The sequence below is a fragment of the Ipomoea nil genome, unplaced genomic scaffold (assembly GCF_001879475.1).
Source record: "Ipomoea nil cultivar Tokyo-kokei standard unplaced genomic scaffold, Asagao_1.1 scaffold1438, whole genome shotgun sequence".
NCBI lineage: Eukaryota > Viridiplantae > Streptophyta > Magnoliopsida > Solanales > Convolvulaceae > Ipomoea > Ipomoea nil.
In genome coordinates this window covers 225,569-248,136 of record NW_017617866.1, presented here as the reverse complement: position 1 = coordinate 248,136, position 22,568 = coordinate 225,569, and the positions used below count along the sequence as shown (strand labels likewise).

The following is a 22,568-nucleotide window of genomic DNA, read 5'->3' as shown; positions in this document are numbered from 1 at the left end:
TGAACACTTAGCAAGGTTCACAACACCAAAGATCCTACATGGATACCTACCATAAAGCTCTAGACCTACGAAACATCAAGAAGGCGCTCAAATAGTTCCACAAAAGAACATCGGGAGGCCAAAAGATCAAAGACCGAGACAAACAAATCACGGGGAACAAATCCCATCTCAACACCATTGTGTTCCCCGCGGGTGGACCCACGGGTAGTGCCCCACCCGTGGTCCCGCCCGCGGGTACAACACCCACAAGGCATCACGTTTCCGCGGGTGGTGCCCCGCCCGCCGTTCCGCCCGCGGGTACGTCCCTGTACCACAACAAATCCCTTCGGGGATTTTCTCCTCCAAACACAAATTCAAGTCCAAAACATGCCAAATCTCACCAAACACAACAAAGTGACTTGAACCAAGGAACATGCCAAGCAATGGCACAAAGGAATCCTAAACACAAGCTCTAGATATGCAATATCACAAGATAAATGCATAAACTCTCACATTTCATATCAAAACACAAATAGAAGCGAAGAAATCATATATAGGTAAGCAAAGTAGGTTTTGTAGAGCATGGGTTACCTCTTGAAGACCAAAAGACTCTTCTTACACCACAACAAGCTCTCTACTAAGCTCACTAGCCAAACCCACTTCAAGATCAAACCAAAAGATCATAAAGATCCAACCTTTAAGAAAAAGACAACTAAGATGGAACCAAAAAGACTAGACAAGCTTAGATCTTACCCTTCTAGATGCCAAAATAGAGGAAAGATTGAATCTTGGAAGCAAAACTTGGAATCTTGACAAAGGCTTCTTTTGGCTTGAGGAACAAGCTATTCTTCTATTCTAGAGAGAAGGTAGAGATATTTTCTAGGAAATGTAAGGGATGAAAAATGAAGAAGTCTTCTAGGTTTAGGTTACAAAACTAGCTCTTGGTGAAAAGACAAGGATACCCTTACTAACTCTTAGAAAGTGTAAGGAACAAGGGAATTCCTCTCAAAGCACAAGGTACAACACCACTTAAAGATTGACTAGTCAAATACTAGTCCTTGAGTATCAAAAATCAGGATTTTAGGAATCAATTCCTCAAAAGAAATAGAATTAATTACTCAATTAATTCATGGTTTGGAGTGTGGATTTTTGGGGTGTCACAAGAAGGCTTCACCTCGGCTACCCGACCAAACAGCAAATGGCTAACCGCGGAACAAAAGATACTAGTCATGATTGTAACAGATAGCCTGTTGCCTACAAATAATAAGAGCAAGGATGTGGGGAGTTTGGAGTGCACGTTTGCTTACCTCCTGAAGCACAAAATAAAGTTCAATCTACCGGCCCTTATGTTGAAACACAGGGAGTTTTGCAAGACTAGCAACCGGCTTAGCCTACCTTACGGGATGATCCTAAGTTGGATCATGGAAAAGAAGGGAGTGGACCTTGAGGTCAAAACCGCAAGTGGCATGATTTTCAATGCCCAGAATCTCCGTCGCAATGATATCTACTACATCGAAGGGGGACAATACATCACCCTCGAGGAGGTTTGCCTTAAACCTGAAGAGGAACGGAGGGAGTTGGTTGATCGACTAGATATCTCCAACAAGAAGTTTAAACGGGCGATGCAAGAATGTGGGGGAAATGGGGAGCAAGAAGAGGATAGCGAACCCAAACCACCGGCACCCACACAAGCAAGGGGAAACCCGGGGGGCCAAAACGAAGAAGCCACCAACGAGCGCATCCTCGCACAGCTCACCCGACAGAACCAAATCATGGATGAAGGGTTCTCGGCCCTAATCCACGCAAAACGCGCCTTAGATCAGAGGGTGGCAGCAATCGACACCATCCTGGGCACTCGCGGGGCATCCAGCTCGGGAGCAGGAAACCAAGGTAGACCCGAATTTTCCAATCACCACTACACCAGAAATCCAATCCACCCCAGCAAAGACAACACGTGGGGCAACACTTCCTAATCGGGAGGCCAAATTACGCGATGTCCGGGGGGTGAAAGAATGGATCCAGGCACCGGCTTCGGGGACGAAGCCTCTTGTAAGGGGGTGAGAGTGTAACACCCCATGTTACGAACCCTAAACCAAATCAATTAAATTATCAACCACCCTAAAGAGGGGAATTAAAATCCATTGAATTAGCTAAAAGGGGTCCACCATAGTCCATGGGCCTTTATCCCTAAGGCCAATCCCTTAGTCCTATAAGAAATAGAATTAGTAAACCCATGCCACGTAGATCCTAATTAGGACTCTTAATTATATAAATAGGGACATAGGAGGAACTTAGAACTCACACCACAAATAATCTCTCACCACACAAGAAGTTCCAAGAATTCCCTTAGGAGAAATCAAGAAAGGAGAAGTCTTAAAGAAAGACCCTTCATAGCCAAGGAAATTAATTAAGGCCAAGAGGTAACCCATGTCTCAAAAAAACCTATTTTCTTCACTATAATCTCCTTCCTTGGCCTCCTCCTATATGCTTGTGACTTGATTAATTCCTCTATGCTATTTGTGATATATTCTTGATGATTGATAAGATGATTTATGTGTATTCTTGGAAATCTGGATGATCTTGATGGTGAAAAGAGGTTCTTGATATTGATGTGATGATTCTTGAAAAACTTTATATTTCTTGATGTTAAATATAAAATTGTGATTTTAATGAATTGGGAGGGATTAGAGCCCTAGGGTGGATAGGGAATTTGTGTTGTAATGTTCTTGATAAAGGGCGACCCCCGGTCAGCGAAAGATGCTGGTAACCCACCAATACCGTTAAGTATCATAAATAGGTAGTTATATAATATGAAAACCATTTTCGAAATGGAATACATATATATAAGTCAAAAGCCAAGATCAAAAGACAACACAAGACTCACCACTCACAAGGATAACACGGGAACACGTCCCAACCGCAAAGGTTAACCACACACAAGGATAAAGACTCACCCAACGGCAACACATGCCAAAACACCACAAGACTCCGTGACTACACACGTCACGAAAGAAGATCACATAACAACGGCTTCACAAACCCTCGTGACATCACACATCACGAGTTGATATGCCTTCCTTATGCCCTGTTCCAACCTTACGGCTACCCCCAACTTGTACCTTCAAAGCCAACCACTACCTCTAGAAAACCCCTGTACAGCCGAGTCCAACCTTATTCCGCGGGACCGTTGTCCCCGACCAATGAAAACCATCAATTCACGGCAACACATGCCGGATAACACAATGTTATCCCCAAACACGTGGATTCAGCCACAACTTCATAATCACTTCACGGCCACCACGAGGACCGCTGATATACCTTGGTGACTAGTGTCCCATACCACTAATCGTGCAATCCAGGTAGAGCCACACACGCACCACCACTCACACGAAACAAGCAACAGATTACAAAAGAGGTATAAAACATACTCAATCAAGAGACGGGTCACCACCCAACGACAATAACGACGCTAGCATTAAGATAATAACTAGCAAGCTCAACAATGGGGAAACTCAAGATAGTTCCGAGCAACACACAAGACACCACACGGTTCAACGAAAACACAATGTTGAACACTTAGCAAGGTTCACAACACCAAAGATCCTACATGGATACCTACCATAAAGCTCTAGACCTACGAAACATCAAGAAGGCGCTCAAATAGTTCCACAAAAGAACATCGGGAGGCCAAAAGATCAAAGACCGAGACAAACAAATCACGGGGAACAAATCCCATCTCAACACCATTGTGTTCCCCGCGGTGGACCCACGGGTAGTGCCCCACCCGTGGTCCGCCCGCGGGTACAACACCCACAAGGCATCACGTTTCCGCGGGTGGTGCCCCGCCCGCCGTTCCGCCCGCGGGTACGTCCCTGTACCACAACAAATCCCTTCGGGATTTTCTCCTCAAACACAAATTCAAGTCCAAAACATGCCAAATCTCACCAAACACAACAAAGTGACTTGAACCAAGGAACATGCCAAGCAATGGCACAAAGGAATCCTAAACACAAGCTCTAGATATGCAATATCACAAGATAAATGCATAAACTCTCACATTTCATATCAAAACACAAATAGAAGCGAAGAAATCATATATAGGTAAGCAAAGTAGGTTTTGTAGAGCATGGGTTACCTCTTGAAGACCAAAAGACTCTTCTTACACCACAACAAGCTCTCTACTAAGCTCACTAGCCAAACCCACTTCAAGATCAAACCAAAAGATCATAAAGATCCAACCTTTAAGAAAAAGACAACTAAGATGGAACCAAAAAGACTAGACAAGCTTAGATCTTACCCTTCTAGATGCCAAAATAGAGGAAAGATTGAATCTTGGAAGCAAAACTTGGAATCTTGACAAAGGCTTCTTTTGGCTTGAGGAACAAGCTATTCTTCTATTCTAGAGAGAAGGTAGAGATATTTTCTAGGAAATGTAAGGGATGAAAAATGAAGAAGTCTTCTAGGTTTAGGTTACAAAACTAGCTCTTGGTGAAAAGACAAGGATACCCTTACTAACTCTTAGAAAGTGTAAGGAACAAGGGAATTCCTCTCAAAGCACAAGGTACAACACCACTTAAAGATTGACTAGTCAAATACTAGTCCTTGAGTATCAAAAATCAGGATTTTAGGAATCAATTCCTCAAAAGAAATAGAATTAATTACTCAATTAATTCATGGTTTGGAGTGTGGATTTTTGGGTGTCACAAGAAGGCTTCACCTCGGCTACCCGACCAAACAGCAAATGGCTAACCGCGGAACAAAAGATACTAGTCATGATTGTAACAGATAGCCTGTTGCCTACAAATAATAAGAGCAAGGATGTGGGGAGTTTGGAGTGCACGTTTGCTTACCTCCTGAAGCACAAAATAAAGTTCAATCTACCGGCCCTTATGTTGAAACACAGGGAGTTTTGCAAGACTAGCAACCGGCTTAGCCTACCTTACGGGATGATCCTAAGTTGGATCATGGAAAAGAAGGGAGTGGACCTTGAGGTCAAAACCGCAAGTGGCATGATTTTCCAATGCCCAGAATCTCCGTCGCAATGATATCTACTACATCGAAGGGGGACAATACATCACCCTCGAGGAGGTTTGCCTTAAACCTGAAGAGGAACGGAGGGAGTTGTTGATCGACTAGATATCTCCAACAAAGAAGTTTAAACGGGCGATGCCAAGAATGTGGGGGAAATGGGGAGCAAGAAGAGGATAGCGAACCCAAACCACCGGCACCCACACAAGCAAGGGGAAACCGGGGGCCCAAAACGAAGAAGCACCAAACGAGCCGCATCCTCGCACAGCTCACCCGACAGAACCAAATCATGGATGAAGGTTCTCGGCCCTAATCCACGCAAAACGCGCCTTAGATCAGAGGGTGGCAGCAAATCGACACCATCCTGGGCACTCGCGGGGCATCCAGCTCGGGAGCAGGAAACCAAGGTAGACCCGAATTTTCCAATCACCACTACACCAGAAATCCAATCCACCCCAGCCAAAGACAACACGTGGCGCAACACTTCCTAATCGGAGGCCAAATTACGCGATGTCCGGGGGGTGAAAGAATGGATCCAGGCACCGGCTTCGGGGACGAAGCCTCTGTAAGGGGGTGAGAGTGTAACACCCCATGTTACGAACCCTAAACCAAATCAATTAAATTATCAACCACCCTAAAGAGGGGAATTAAAATCCATTGAATTAGCTAAAAGGGGTCCACCATAGTCCATGGGCCTTTATCCCTAAGGGCCAATCCCTTAGTCCTATAAGAAATAGAATTAGTAAACCCATGCCACGTAGATCCTAATTAGGACTCTTAATTATATAAATAGGGACATAGGAGGAACTTAGAACTCACACCACAAATAATCTCTCACCACACAAGAAGTTCCAAGAATTCCCTTAGGAGAAATCAAGAAAGGAGAAGTCTTAAAAGAAAGACCCTTCATAGCCAAGGAAATTAATTAAGGCCCAAGAGGTAACCCATGTCTCAAAAAAACCTATTTTCTTCACTATAATCTCCTTCCTTGGCCTCCTCCTATATGCTTGTGACTTGATTAATTCCTCTATGCTATTTGTGATATATTCTGATGATTGATAAGATGATTTATGTGTATTCTTGGAAATCTGGATGATCTTGATGGTTGAAAAGAGCGTTCTTGATATTGATGTGATGATTCTTGAAAAAACTTTATATTTCTTGATGTTAAATATAAAATTGTGATTTTAATGAATTGGGAGGGATTAGAGCCCTAGGGTGGATAGGGAATTTGTGTTGTAATGTTCTTGATAAATATTGGGTGGGAATTCCCATGTTCGAGTGTAGTTTCATGTTTAGAAGTCGTGATAGGATGAGTATACATGATTCTTGCTTTTGATCCATTAATTGACTAAGTGGCGTCGTTAATTGCGTTTAAAAGTGTCTAAGCATGGTTTCGGGTTCCACAAAGGATCCCGGGATGAATTTGTGATGAAAGAGTCAGTAGGGGTAGGGGTACCCGCCACCTACCCGCTGCCCAAAGATCACCGCCGGGCAGCGGGTAGGCGCCGGGCAGCAACGCCCGACGGCAACCCGCTGCCGGCAGTGATCTCCGCCAGGTAGCCGGCGGGTGACCCTCCACCCACCGGCTACCCGATGGTCCGTTACCCGCCCCGGGTCCTCGGCTTCCCGTTATATGTTCCCCACTCCCCGTGGTGTCCCAACGGACCCCGTTGTCATGCTTGAGTCTAGTTTGATGTTTCGGGTGCCGTTCGTAGGATAAAGAGTAGGAGTGCATGCTAGTTGAATTAATGACCCGTTGATCTAGGTGGAAGACGTATGAACCCCTTAGGACTATTCTTAGTATGTGAATGATCACACGTAAGCAGAATTATATGTCTCCACCTTCCCAATGTGTTATTATGTGCTATTGTGTGTTATGTGATGCATGATTCCCCAACTTGGTTGCGATCAAGTTGGCTATAAGGGAAGTTGAATGGGCTGAGAACCATCCCAACTGTTAACCATGCCGGTTAAGATTCGGTCAGGTATATAAATATTATATAGGCTGCGTTCCACTATACGGGCAGTTGAATGGGTTGAGAACCATCCCAACTGTTGAGATCGGTCAGGTATATAAAGATTATATAGGACTACAGGTCCACATGGGCCTCGGTGATATGACCCACCGACCTGGACGCGCCAGGCGATGTGTAGGGCCAATAAGGCGAGGAAGGCTGTAGTCCACCGACCTGAGTAATTAGGCGGTGTGTAGGGCTACGGCTGGTTGCGATCCACCGAGTGATGGGACAGCGGTGCGCAGGGCCGTATTCTCCGAGGATCTTCGCCCACCGACTGAATCCCTCAGCGGTGTGTAGGGCTTGATCCGCTACGGTCCACCGACTATACGCATCAACGGTGTGTAGGTTCGTAAGTCCCCCCTTGTAAAGGGGATCACGGTCCACCGACTGTGCGCGTTAGCGGTGTATCGGATCGTGGTCCGACGTTGAGTTCGTCAGCGGTCTCCATGGGTTGGTTGCGATCAACTCCCTACATGCCACCGGTATGAGGTAGGGTGCTGCGGGGCCGTGTTAATGCTATACGCATTAACCCTCATGTTCGGGGCATACGATTGGTCCCGTGGCGCCAGTGCAGTATGATTGAGTGTCACAAATGATGATTGAATGATGATTAAATGATGATTGAATGATGATATGATTGATGTGGATATAGACTGTGACCTTAGCTGCAAATTCTTTATGATGATCCTCCTAACTATTATTGTTGATTGTGTGCTTACCCTATTTGCTGAGTACATTCCTGCTTTTAAAACTAGTGTCTCTTAAGTGTATATCTTCCTGCTTCAAAATGATTTTCGTATATATATATATATATATATATATATTTCAACGCGTTGGAGTGGGTTTCCAGCATCTCTCGCTTAACAGATATATTTGACTTTCAGGCACAGAGGGGTACACACCGGAGCGCGCTAGAGACCCGAAGCGTAGAGTAGCTAGTTTTTCCTTTTCGGGCTGCGTGCCATGCTTATGTACTGACTTTACTTTGAGGATTTTAGTTAGTTTGCCTGTGCACCTGAGCTCTCTAACTTTTGGGATTTAATGAGGATTTACCTTTGTTATATAAGCTCTAAAATTTTCAAAATTTCGGGGTGTTACAACTATTGCCAAGGAAATGTCTCATTTACCCTTACTAAGATGAAATGTGTAAGGGAACAAGGGAACAGCTCACAAAGCTTTAGGTACAACTTTTGACTTTGGGTTGACTAGTCAATTTCTAGTCCCCGACTATTGAATTTTTAGGAATTTAAGGAATTAAATTAGCAATTGGATTAGGATTAATTACTTAATTAATCCCTTAATTGAATTTGGGTTACGGGGTGTCACATCCTCTCCCCCTTCAAAGAAACTTCGTCCCCGAAGCTTGGGTACGACGAATTAGATCAAACGGTGAAACGAAACCACAATGTGACAAGAGTGTCAAGAACATCCTTATTGGTCAAAACTCAAAGGATTCAAAAGGTGTCAAACATAAGCAAGAAAAGAGGTATATCGATACAAGGATTGAAAGAATTTAACCAACGGAGATATTGAGCATATCAAACTCTAAACCAAACACAACCAACAACTTCTACCCAACTACCATGGTCTAAAACCTCTAACTTCTAGCACAAACCACTAAACCAACAAACCAACCAAGCAAGCAGGCAAAACAAACACACGAAGCAACCACAACAACTAGCAACGGTAAGACAAGGTACCTGCCGAGAACAACTCTGGGTAACGCTCCCTCATGGTTGATTCCAGCTCCTAAGTAGCTTCTTCTACACCGTGATGCGACCACCAAACCTTCACCATCTTTACTGACTTTCTACGCGTATCCCGAGTCTTAAAATCTAGAATTTTGAGCGCCCTCTCTTCATAAGACATATCATCGTCCAAAGGAATCACTTCCGGTGGTAGAACGTGTGTCGGGTCATGAACATACTTCTTAAGCTGGGACACATGAAAAACATTATGCACTCGCTCCAACTCCATAGGTAAAGCTAACCGGTAAGCCAAATTCCGAACCCTCTCGAGTATCTCATAAGGTCCTATGAATCGGGGGCTCAGCTTGCCCTTCCTTCCAAACCTCATCACTCCCCGGGTGGGAGATACTTTCAGCCAAACTTTATCCCCAACCATAAACTCCACTTGTCTTCTTGCTAAGTCAGCGTAGGACTTCTAATGATCTTGTGCCGCTTTCATCCTTCCCTGAATCTGTTTAATCTTTTCTGCGGTGTCAAGCAAGAACTGCGGTCCCAAAACTACCGGGTTGACCATATTCTCCCAGCACAACAGACTGCGACACCTTTGACCGTAAAGAGCTTCATAAGGAGCCATGCGTATACTCGAGTGATAACTGTTGTTATAGGAGAACTCTATTAAATCCAGGTGATCCTCCCATGATCCTTGAAAATCCAAAATGCATGCTCTCAACATGTCCTTGATGGTTTGAATAGTCCTCTATGTTTGTCCGTCTGTGACCGGATTGAAGGCGGTACTGAGATTAGCTGGTTCCCAAGGCTGCATGTAAGGACTTCCAAAACTGTGACAAGAACCTTGGATCTCGATCGGAGACTATATCTTTTGGTACTCCATGATATTTCACCACCCGACTAACATAAGCTTGGGCCAACTGCGTCACTGTCCATGTTTCCTTCATCGCGATAAGGCGAGCGGTCTTGGTCAAGCAAACTATTACACAGATTTTATCCTTACCGGAACGGTCACTGGTAAGCCTCCCACAAAGACCATAGATATGGAGTCCCATTTCCCTTGTGGAACCTCCAACGGCTGCACCAAGCCTTTGACCCTACAACGCTCTGCTTTCACCTTCTGACAATTCAAGCATCTGCCCACAAACTCCGCTATCTCCTTCATCATATTGGGCCACCAGAAAAGCCTCTTCACGTCTTTGTACAATTGCTGCTTCCAGGATGTACAGAGTAGAGTGTATTATGGCCTTCTTCCAAAATCTAACGCTTCAACCGATCACATGATGTACGTACACATAGACGACCCTCGTACCTCAACTCTCCGTCCCGTGGACAACTCAAACGGTCCCCCTCTTCCTTTGGCTAGGTCATCTCTTGCCCTCATTAAGCTAGCATCCTTTAACTGTTCCTCTTTGATCTCCTCCAAAAGCGTAGGTACGACCCTTAGGTTGAAAAGACGGGCTTCCGACTCGACTTCACCTTGTTCCACCACTTCTTGGTTCATCCTTTGAAATTCCATGCAAAGCACGTCAGCCACTATCCAAATGGAATGAACGGCATGTTTGGTCTTCCTGCTTAGGGCGTCCGCCACAACATTTGCTTTCCTTTCGTGATACTATATGTAACACCCCGTGTTACGATCCCCAAAATCAATTAAATCATTTAATCAATTACCCAAAAGAAAGAATTAAATCACAATAATTAATTAGGAAAGGCCCACCATAGTCCGCGGGCCCTTATCCCTAAACCCAATCCTTAGTTCCAAAAGAAATAGAATTAGCAAGCCTATAATATTAGTTCCTAACTAGGACTCCTAAATATATAAATAGGGGGCTTGAGAGGCACCTAGAAACCCCCCACCACAATAAACGTTCCACCACCCCAAAGAGCTCCAAGAATCCCCCTAGAAGAAATCAAGAAAGCAAGAAAGCTTAAAGAAAGACCCTTCATAGCCAAGGAATTAACTAAGGCTAAGAGGTAACCATGTCTCAACAAAACCTATTTCATAGTTATGATTTCCCCTGTAGGTTTCCCCATATTATAGTGTATTGATGATTTGTGATGTTATTATTGATGATTAATGGGATAATTCCATGGGTGATCTTGACATCGGGAGATTCTTGATAACTATGGTGTTCTTAACGATTATGTGGAGTTCTTGATGATTATATGTGTTCTTGATAATTGTATGGCGTTCTTGATGCCTATGTGTTATTTGTACCGAATCTTGTAATTAGAAGACGAACCGTATTCTTGTTGATATAAAAGTAATTAGAACCCTAGGTTGATGTTCTTGTTGGTGTTCTTGATGCTTATGTGATATTCTTACCCAATCTTGTAATTAGAAGACGAATCGTATTCTTGATGGATTAAAAATATTAGAACCCTAGGTTATATCGTGGAATTCGTATGGTGTTATTCTTGGTATATTGGGTGGGATTTCGCATGATTGGGTGTTTATTATGTCTAGAGAAGCACGATAGGTTATGTGTCGCTTGATTCTTGATTTTGATCCGTTAAATTGTCTACGTGTGTTATCAATTGCGTTTCAAGGTGTCTAAGCATGGTCTCGGGTTCCACGAAGGTTCCCGGGGCGTTTTTGGTGTTGATGAGTCAGTGGGGGTAGGTGGGGTAGGGACCCGCCACCTACCGCGGTCAAAAAGGGGCAGTTCCGGCAGCGGGCAGCTGCCCGCTGCCCGGAACAGTGTTTACCGGCGGGCAGCCGGCGGGTGGCCCCCCACCCACCGGCTACCCGCTGGAAATTCCCACACTTGGGACCCGACTTCCCCGTTTGATGTTTCCCCCGATCCCCGTGGTGTCGCAACGGACTCCGTCTATCGTGCCTATGTCTTGTTTGATGTTTCGGGTACCGTTCGTAGAGGTTGTATAAGTCTTATATATTGCATGCTAGTTGAATTGGTATCCCGCTGACCTAGGTGAAAGGAGTATGAACCCCTTAGGACTATTCTTAGTATGTGAAGGATCACGCATAGTTTTGTTATACGTTTTCTCCCCTTCCCAATGTGTTAATGTGGGTTGCATGTGCTTGCTATATGTTATCTGTGCATTCTACCCCGACTTGGTTGAGATCAATCGGGCTATACGGGGCAGTCGGTGGGCTGAGAACCATACCGACTGTTAACCAGGCTGGTAGAGACCGCGTCAGGTATATAAATATTATATAGGACTAAGATCCACTATACGGGCAGTTGAAATGGGTTGAGAACCATCGCAACTGTTAACCAGGCTGGTAGAGACCGGTCAGGTATATAAATATTATATAGGACAGAGGTCCACTATACGGGCAGTTGAATGGGTTGAGAACCATCCCAACTGTTAACCAGGCTGGTAGAGACCGGTCAGGTATATAAATATTATATAGGACAGAGGTCCACTATACGGGCAGTTGAATGGGTTGAGAACCATCCCAACTGTTAACCAGGCTGGTAGAGACCGGTCAGGTATATAAATATTATATAGAGTTGCGGCTCATCGGTCGGTTGCGATCGACCCCTCCGTGCTGTGAGACGGGGCAGGGTTCTGCGGGGCCGTGTCAGAGCTATATGCGCTGACCCTCATGTATGGGCATGCGATTGGTCCTGTGGCGCCAACAAAGTGTGCTATGTGATGAGAAATGGATGAGTTGTGTTTATGAGTATATTGGGGGATGTGACTATGGGATTTATGCTGGGATTGTTTATGTTGGGTTATGATTATTAATTGTGCTCAGCTTTATCTGTCTTGCCTGTGGTATACGCTTGTTATAACTGTTGCTTGTGTCTAGCCTTATCTGTTGAGTCATTCCCGGTTTTAAAAGCTAGAGTCTCGTAGGATATATCTTCATGCTTCAAAATGGTTTTGTATATCTATATATATCTCTATACGTAATGTATTTCAATGCGTTGGAGTGGGTACCAGCATCTCTCGCCTGAACAGATATATTTGGCTTTCAGGCACAGGACGAGTAGATCACTGGAGCACGCTAGAAGCTTGGACGTAGCTTAGATAGTTTTTCCCTTTCGGCCTGCGTGCCATGATTTAGTACTGATACTATTTGAGGATATTAGTCAGTTAGCCTGTGTACCTGAGTTCTCTAGCTCAGGTGTGGCTTAGCACCCCATACTCTTGTATTATGTTTTGGGATTCAACGAGATCTCACCTTTATTTTATAAGTTTTAAATATCCTGAAAATCTGGGGTGTTTACAGTTGGTATCAGAGCCTAAGTTGACCCTAGGACAAGACTCTTAAGACCAGACTTTAGGACAACAGGCTCGAACTCTAAGTATTTAGGAACATAGGATTCAGGAATCTTAGGACACGCGGTGAGACTGTGAAACCTACACATAATCTCCCTTACCGGAGAAAACCTTCCCCGTTATCACAAAAAGGGACATCAAGCCCCAATTTAACGTTCTTATAAACTTTGACCCAGGAAGACGACGACATGGCACCCAACAGAAGACAATCAAGGACTCCAGAACCCGCCGCGCACGACCCCCTAACCCAAACGCTACAACAACTAATACAAGTCGCCCAAGCACTGAGCGACGTGGCTCTCCGCAACGACAGGCCCCCACCACCTCCGTCGAGCGCAAACGCAGACTTCGCCCGACAAGTCTCTAACCACGACCACCCACGTTCTCAGGAGAAGAGGATCCCGTGATCCTGGAGGAATGGATCCGAACCCTTGACAAAATTCTCAGGTTAGTGGAATGCCCAGAAGAACGCCGCGTAGAGATAGCCTCGTTCTACTTTGGACACGAGGCCAATCTCTGGTGGATCCACGAGGGTCCCACTTACCAACAAGAACCGGGGTTCAACTGGGAGCAGCTCAAAACGCGACTACGAGAGCGATTCTATCCAACACACGTGAGGGCATCCATGTACGAGGAGTTTCTCCATCTAAAACAAGGGGCAGCTACCATCATGGAATACCACAAACGATTCCTTGAACTAGCACGCTTCGCACCAGAACTAGTCCCCACCGAGGTGACCAAGATAGAAAGATTCGTATCAGGCCTCAACTTTGAAGCCCGAAAGGCACTAGTGGTAAACAGGCCTCGGACTCTGAACGAGGCCTACTCCAGTGCCGCTAACCTCTACCGAATCCAACTACTCCAACGCGGGGTCCAAGAGCAGATACGAAAGAGGAACCCCGGAGGAGGGGCACCACCAGTAAAGAGAGCAAGAAACGACACCAATACAAGACCGAGTAACCTGACCAACCAAAGGCCACCCCTGGGGAACAACGACGCTAACACCAGGAGTTTTCCTTGTCCAAAGTGCAACAAGAACCATAGAGGCAAAGATTGCATGGGCAATCCCTTGCGGTGCTTCAACTGCGGAGAAGAAGGACACAAGGCTTTCCATTGCGCCCAACCCCAGAAACCACGCACTACCACCATAGGAAAACATGGGGGCACCTCTCATCAAGGAAACTACGGCGCTCCTGGGAAAATATTCGTCATGAGCCGCACTCAAGCCAACCTCGGGAATGAACACAATCTCGAGGAAGGAAACCCAACCCCAGAAGACGAGGACCACGCAGACCCCGTGGGAGAAAGCCAAGAAAACAAATTCTGTCTAGGATAAGTCGGCAATTTCCTTGTAATCACCTTCGTAGTGGAACTACTTACTTAGCTTAATTACTTGGAAATATTATAAATAAAAGATTAGTTCGAAATTCGGTCCTATTTGCGGGGGGGGATAGAACTAAAACTACACAAACTAACCAAACCTCACCACTAAAAGCCGAAATAAGGAAAAGACAAGGGCCCCATCATCAAAAAGCCTAGTGTTACCAATGAGAATTGTACTCTTGACCTCCCACTTACAAGACCAAGGTCTTGACCACTAAGTTAGGGGTGTTTCTTGAAACCACAAGGGAACACTTTCTTCTTAAAGCCCTATAAGTCCCTAAACCCACAAAAATCCCCAAATCAAAAACCCTTCTTCTCCTTCTTCCACACCCTCTCTCTCTCCCTCTTCCCTTCCTTCCTCTTCCGCTCGTCCGACCACCCCCACGAATCACCACTGCCAACCACCAAACCACGCGCAACCGAACGCCGCCACCGGCCGAACACCATCCGTCCGCCCACGCCACCGCGCCGCCGCCTAAGCCGACCGCCCCACCATCACCCACGCTGCTCCCAGCTGCAACCCGCTGCCACCACTGCCCAACGTCGCCACCCCGCCATCGCTCCCTCGCCGCCCTGCGCCGGAACCCGCCTAGCCGCCGTCTCCCTCGCAAACACGCGCCACCGGGAACCTCGCCGGAAAACGTGCCGCCGCTGACTCACCGGAAAGTTCGCCGGATAATTTTCCACCAAGAGAAGCTCCACAATGCCGAAAAAGCCCCTAGGAACCCGCACCCCGGAGTGGAGCAACGCCGATTACACCGTGATCGGAGGTAAAGCCCTTGAACCCGACCAATTTTCTCCGGAATTGGTTGATATGCTTAGACACCAAGGGCTTTTAGATACATATCTCACCATCAAGGGGGATACGTACCCCGAATTGGTGAAAGAATTCTATCAACATCTTGTAGCCACCAAACGGGGCGATAAGCTAGAAATCACCACCAAGGTCCGCGACAAGGAAATCATACTTTCCGAAGGCCGTTTGGCCAAGCTTTTGAAATTGACCACCACGGGTGTGTCAAGCTATGACCGAAAGGGGTGGATCGATACCCAAAACACGGGGTACAAGGACTATCTCGGGTACCTACTCGGGAAAGAAGACGGATTCACCGCGGCCACACGACCAAGTAGGAAGTGGCTATCGGCGGAACAAAAGATATTGGTTATGATTGTAACCGATAGCCTTTTGCCCACGAACAATAAAAGCAAGGACGTGGGGAGTTTAGAGTGCACCTTTGCCTACTTCTTGAAACATAAAATCAAGTTCAACCTGCCGGCCCTCATGCTAAAACACATGGAGTTTTGCAAATCAAGCAACCGACTTAGCCTACCCTACGGGATGATCCTAAGTTGGATCATGGAGAAAAAGGGGGTGGACCTAAGCCACACCGAGGTTAAAACCGCAAACGGCATGATCTTTAACGCCCAGAATCTCCGCCGCAACGACATCTACTACACCGAACGGGGACACTCCCTCACCATCGAGGAAATTTGCCAAAAACCCGAGGAGGAACAAAGAGAATTGGTTGACCAATTAGACATCTCCAACAAGAAACTCAAGCGGGCAATGCAAGATTGTGGGATCCCGGGGAAAATGAGGACCTGGAGGAAGAAGACGAGCCCGGACCGCCATTGCACCCACGATCAAGAGGGAATCCCAGGGAGCAAAACGAGAGCTCGATCAATGAGCGCATACTCGCACAACTCAACCGACAAAGCCAAATCATGGAGGAAGGGTTCTCATCCTTGATCCGTACGACACACGCGCTAGATCAGAGGGTGGCAGCAATCGAGGCCACCTTGGGCACTCGCGGGGCGTCCAGCTCAGGAGCAGGAGACCGAGGTAGACCTAAAACCCTTCTACCACATCACCACCAGAAATCCAGTCTACCCCAGCTAAGGCAAAACGTGAGGGCCACATTCCTAACCAGGAGGCCAAGATACGGGATGCCTAGGGGTGAAAGAGTGGATTAACACACCGGGCTTCGGGGACGAAGCCCCTCGTAAGGGGGGGAGAGTGTAACACCCCGTGTAACGATCCCCAAAATCAATTAAATCATTTAATCAATTACCCAAAAGAAAGAATTAAATCACAATAATTAATTAGGAAAGGCCCACCATAGTCCGCGGGCCCTTATCTCTAAACCCAATCCTTAGTTCCAAAAGAAATAGAATTAGCAAGCCTATAATATTAGTTCCTAACTAGGACTCCTAAATATATAAATAGGGGGCTTGAGAGGCACCTAGAAACCCCCCACCACAATAAACGTTCCACCACCCCAAAGAGCTCCAAGAATCCCCCTAGAAGAAATCAAGAAAGCAAGAAAGCTTAAAGAAAGACCCTTCATAGCCAAGGAATTAACTAAGGCTAAGAGGTAACCCATGTCTCAACAAAACCTATTTTCATAGTTATGATTTCCCCCGTAGGTTTTCCCCATATTATAGTGTATTGATGATTTGTGATGTTATTATAGATGATTGATGGGATAATTCCATGGGCGATCTTGACATCGGGAGATTCTTGATAACTATGGTGTTCTTAACGATTATGTGGAGTTCTTGATGATTATATGGTGTTCTTGATAATTGTATGGCGTTCTTGATGCCTATGTGTTATTTGTACCGAATCTTGTAATTAGAAGACGAACCGTATTCTTGTTGATATAAAAGTAATTAGAACCCTAGGTTGATGTTCTTTTTGGCGTTCTTGATGCTTATGTGATATTCTTACCGAATCTTGTAATTAGAAGACGAATCGTATTCTTGATGGATTAAAAATAATTAGAACTCTAGGTTATATCGTGGAATTCGTATGGTGTTATTCTTGGTATATTGGGTGGGATTTCGCATGATTGGGTGTTTATTATGTCTAGAGAAGCATGATAGGTTATGTGCCGCTTGATTCTTTATTTTGATCCGTTAAATTGTCTACGTGTGTTATCAATTGCGTTTGAAAGTGTCTAAGCATGGTCTCGGGTTCCACGAAGGTTCTCGGGGCGTTTTTGGTGTTGATGAGTCAGTGGGGGGTAAGTGGGGGTAGGGGACCCGCCACCTACCCGCGGTCAAAAAGGGGCAGTTCCGGCAGCGGGCAGCCGGCGGGTGGCCACCCACCCGCCGGCTACCCGCTAGAAATTCCCACACTTGGGACCACGACTTCCCCATTTGATGTTTCCCCCGACCCCCGTGGTGTCCCAACGAACTCCGTCTATCGTGCCTATGTCTAGTTTGATGTTTCGGGTATCGTTCGTAGGTTGTATAAGTCTTATATATTGCATGCTAGTTGAATTGGTATCCCGCTGACCTAGGTGAAAGGAGTATGAACCCCTTAGGACTATTCTTAGTATGTGAAGGATCACGCATAGGTTTTGTTATACGTTTTCTCCCCCTACCCAATGTGTTAATGTGGGTTGCATGTGCTTGTTATATGTTATGTGTGCATGCTACCCCGACTTGGTTGAGATCAATCGGGCTATACGGGCAGTCGGGTGGGCTGAGAACCATACCTGCTGTAAACCAGGCCGGTAGAGACCGGTCAGGTATATAAATATTATATAGGACTAAGATCCACTATACGGGCAGTTGAATGGGTTGAGAACCATCGCAACTGTTAACCAGGCTGGTAGAGACCGGTCAGGTATATAAATATTATATAGGACAGAGGTCCACTATACGGGCAGTTGAATGGGTTGAGAACCATCCCAACTGTTAACCAGGCTGGTAGAGACCGGTCAGGTATATAAATATTATATAGGACAGAGGTCCACTATACGGGCAGTTGAATGGGTTGAGAACCATCCCAACTGTTAACCAGGCTGGTAGAGACCGGTCAGGTATATAAATATTATATAGAGTTGCGGCTCATCGGTCGGTTGCGATCGACCCCTCCGTGCTGTGAGACGGGGCAGGGTTCTGCGGGGCCGTGTCAGAGCTATATGCGCTGACCCTCATGTATGGGCATGCGATTGGTCCTGTGGCGCCAACAAAGTGTGCTATGTGATGAGAAATGGATGAGTTGTGTTTATGAGTATATTGGGGGATGTGACTATGGGATTTATGCTGGGGATTGTTTATGTTGGGTTATGATTATTAATTGTGCTCAGCTTTATCTGTCTTGCCTGTGGTATACGCTTGTTATAACTGTTGCTTGTGTCTAGCCTTATCTGTTGAGTCATTCCCGGTTTTAAAAGCTAGAGTCTCGTAGGATATATCTTCATGCTTCAAAATGGTTTTGTATATCTATATATATCTCTATACGTAATGTATTTCAATGCGTTGGAGTGGGTTACCAGCATCTCTCGCTGAACAGATATATTTGGCTTTCAGGCACAGACGAGTAGATCACTGGAGCGCGCTAGAAGCTTGGACGTAGCTTAGATAGTTTTTCCCTTTCGGCCTGCATGCCATGATTTAGTTCTGATACTATTTGAGGATATTAGTCAGTTAGCCTGTGCACCTGAGTTCTCTAGCTCAGGTGTGGCTTAGCACCCCACACTCTTGTATTATGTTTTGGGATTCAACGAGATTTCACCTTTATTTTATAAGTTTTAAATATCCTGAAAATCTGGGGTGTTACACTACATATCCAACTCGTAGTCTTTGATGAGCTCTAACCACCGTCTTTGAGGCCTATTGAGATCCTTTTGGGTGAAGATATACTTGAGGCTCTTGTGGTCCGTAAAGATCTTACAACGCACGCCATACAGATAATGCCTCCAAATCTTCAAGGCGAAAACTACGGCTGCCAACTCTAAATCATGCATGGGGTAGTTCTCTTCATGCACTTTAAGCTCTCGCGATGCATAAGCTATCACTCTCCCATTTTGCATCAGCACACAACCTAGTCCTCTCTTGGATGCATCGCTGTATACCTCGAACCCCTCTGTCCCGAATGGTAGGATTAGTACCGGTACGGTCGTGAGCCTCTCTTTCAACTCCCGGAACGTTAACTCGCAAGGTTGATTCCATTGGAAAGGCATGTCCTTCTTCAACAGCTTTGTCAACGGTTGGGCCACCTTAGCGAAATCCAACACAAACCTTTGGTAATAACCTGCTAACCCTAAGAAGCTTCTTACTTCCGCCACGGTTGTCGGCACGGTCCACTCTATCACCGCCCGAATCTTATCTGGATCCACCGATATACCTCTGTTATCTATCACATGGCCCAAGAATGCCACGCTATCTTTCCAGAACTCACATTTCGAAAGCTTGGTGTACAACTGCTTTTTCCTCAGAATCTGGAGTACTGTCTGATGATGACCCACATGCTCTTCATTATCCCGAGAATACACAATGATGTCATCTATGAACATGATCACGAAGTCTTCAAGATGAGGCTTGAACACACGATTCATTAGATCCATGAACACTGTTGGCGCATTGGTTAACCCGAACGGCAACACTGTAAACTCGTAGTGGCCATAGCGCGTTCGGAACGCCGTCTTAGGTATGTCCTGGTCTGCCACTTTCAAATGATGGTAACCTGATCTTAAATCAATCTTGGAGAACACCCCGGCACCTCGGAGTTGATCAAATAAGTCGTTGATCCGCGGCAGGGGATAATTGTTCTTCATTGTGACTTAGTTCAGCTCGCGGTAGTCGATGCACAACCTCATGCTCCCATCTTTCTTCTTTACAAAAAGCACCGGCGCTCCCCACGGTGACGTACTCGGCAGGATGTAACCTTTGTCTAACAGCTCTTGCAACTAGGTCTTCAACTCCTGCATCTCCTTGGGCGCTAAACGATAGGGAGTTTTAGAGATAGGCGATGTACCAGGTACAAGATCCACTGAGAATTCCACTTCTCTCGGAGGAGGCATTCCTGGAATCTCCTCGGGGAAGACATCAAGGAACTCACATAGAACAGGTATGGTCTGAGCCACATCTCCTTTGGCCTGCAGGTTTTCAACTGAGCACAAGAAGATCTCGTGACCTCTCTCAACGTACTTTTTCATCTTCATCATGGACACTAACTTGATCCCCGATTCCTCGGTTGATCCTCGGTACGACACCCTCTTTCCACTTGGCCCTTTCAAAAAGCACTTTCTGTTCACCACACAAGATCTGGGCTCTGAACCGCCCTAGACAGTCCATACCCAGGACCACATTTACCCCGTCCAGGCTGAACTGTATTAAATTACTAGAAAACTCTTCTCCGCTGATGGCTATCTTAACGTCTTTGAAGAGACGGTCGCAGGCCTTAACTTCTCCTGATGCTACTTTGACACTTAACTTCACCCCGACGTCTTCGGTTAAGCCTAACTTCTTCACGAGTCCCGGGGATATGAACAAGTTGGACGCCCCGGAATCGAACAAGATTACCGCTGGAACGACATGCTCCAAAAATGTCCCGATCACTACATCACTGTCCCCTGCCCGAGCCTCGCTTAGGGTGAGGGTCCTTTCTTGGATTAACTCTTCTGACAAACTCTGGGTCCCCAACACACCACTTCTTCTTAGATCACGGAATGATGGCAAGGTAGTTGTCCTGGGGCTTATCCGTATGGACGTGCCACTTCGAATCCACTGCTCGACCACACTAGGAGTGTTACGAACTCCTGTTGTTCTGGGTCTCTTGGTAGCATCACCCACTTCTTCGAACGACACGATACACCGACGAGGTGGCATCGCAAGCTTCTACAACAACAACACAATTACCAGCAAGACAACGAACAAGCAAACAACTGTAAACAACGCTCAGCTCACCGCGCATCGTAAGAAATACTAAGCTTAAACACTTACATTCTTATGGTCACCTTAAGGTCTCAAACCACACTTATCCACTTAGAAGTCTAGACTTTATCAACCTAGGCTCTGATACCAACTGTAACACCCCCTAATTTCCATGTTAAATTAAGCCTTAGACATGCAGATAACTACTCATAACATCATACACAACGGAAGACTAAATAGGGAATATATGAATAGGAAATAAAGGGTGCTATGCCATGTCCACTCAAAGGTGAACGCACAGGCGGGACATCTGCATAAATCCACAATCTAATTCATTCAGAAACAGGAGTACTAGTGTCTAACATTGGCACACGGGCCACAAAATATCAAAACAAAGGGATCTAAGCTAACAGGTTCTAGACCGTGCTCTCGTCTACTCATCACCTGAAAGAAAAACATAAAATAAGGGACGACGCCCGATCAGCGAATGATGCTGGTAACCCACCAATACATGTGAAATATCATATGTAGATAGTTAATATATATACAAAATCATTTGCGAAACGGGATATAGTATATATCAATTTCAAAAGCCAAGATAGAGATCAACACAAGACTCTATGCACACACAAAAGATAAGGGAACACATCCCAATACGACAAGAAGCAATAACGACTCACAAGAACGGCTCAAGGTATAATCTACCATCACACAGTAGATTAACACCCGACATGCATAACACAAGAGCATAAGAACACGACCAGTGGCAACACATTGCCTTTGTGACTACACACGTCACAAAATAGAGAAACACACAACAACGGCTACACAAGCCTTCGTGACATCACCCATCACGAAATGATATTCCTTCCTTATGCTCGGTTCCAACCTTATGGTTACCCCCAACCTTATGTCTAGTTCCAACCATTACCTCCAGGACCCCTGTACTTCTGAGTCCAACCTTTTCCCTCCTGGAACCGTCGTCCCCCACCAACAACCACCAACAAAACCACCGATTCATAGTACACAAGATACCAATCACACACAGGGCAACACATGCCACCCAAGAAATACGTGAACCCATCATTCAGGTCACAAACTCCATAATCGCGTCATGGCCACCACGAGGACCACTGTCGTACCTTGGTGACTAATGTCCCATACCATTAATCGTGCAATCCAGGTACAGCCACACACACCACACCACAACAGGAATCAATCAACGGATCACAACAAAGATATGAAACCATACTCAATCAAGGTATGGATCACAGTCCAACAACAACGATGATTAACACAAGTTGTCATCAACGATAGGAAGGTACAAACAACACACACGCTAGCATTTAAACACCGAACTTGCATGATTATCAAACGGGTAAACCAAACATAGTTCTGAAGAACACACAAGACTCATCACAGTTCAACAAATCACAATGTTGAATACTTAGCACGATTGAAGACACCAAAACCTACATGGATTCCTACCATATAGTTCTAGACATACGAAACATAAATAAGACGCTCAAATTGT

At 45.7% G+C, this 22,568-nt stretch overlaps 1 protein-coding gene across 1 annotated transcript; it reads right to left on the bottom strand.

Annotated features, from left to right (window-relative positions):
• Positions 1-8,777: 8,777 nt before the first annotated feature.
• On the bottom strand, positions 8,778-9,152 carry LOC109188593. Its single transcript, XM_019339223.1, has one exon. It carries the CDS (start codon positions 9,150-9,152, stop codon positions 8,778-8,780), a length of 375 nt encoding a protein of 124 aa, XP_019194768.1.
• Positions 9,153-22,568: the final 13,416 nt, after the last annotated feature.

What these genes read in the sequence shown, in the direction of transcription:
- LOC109188593 (XM_019339223.1), bottom strand. Translation starts at nt 9,152, where the DNA reads ATGGTTGGGGATAAAGTTTGGCTGAAAGTATCTCCCACCCGGGGAGTG.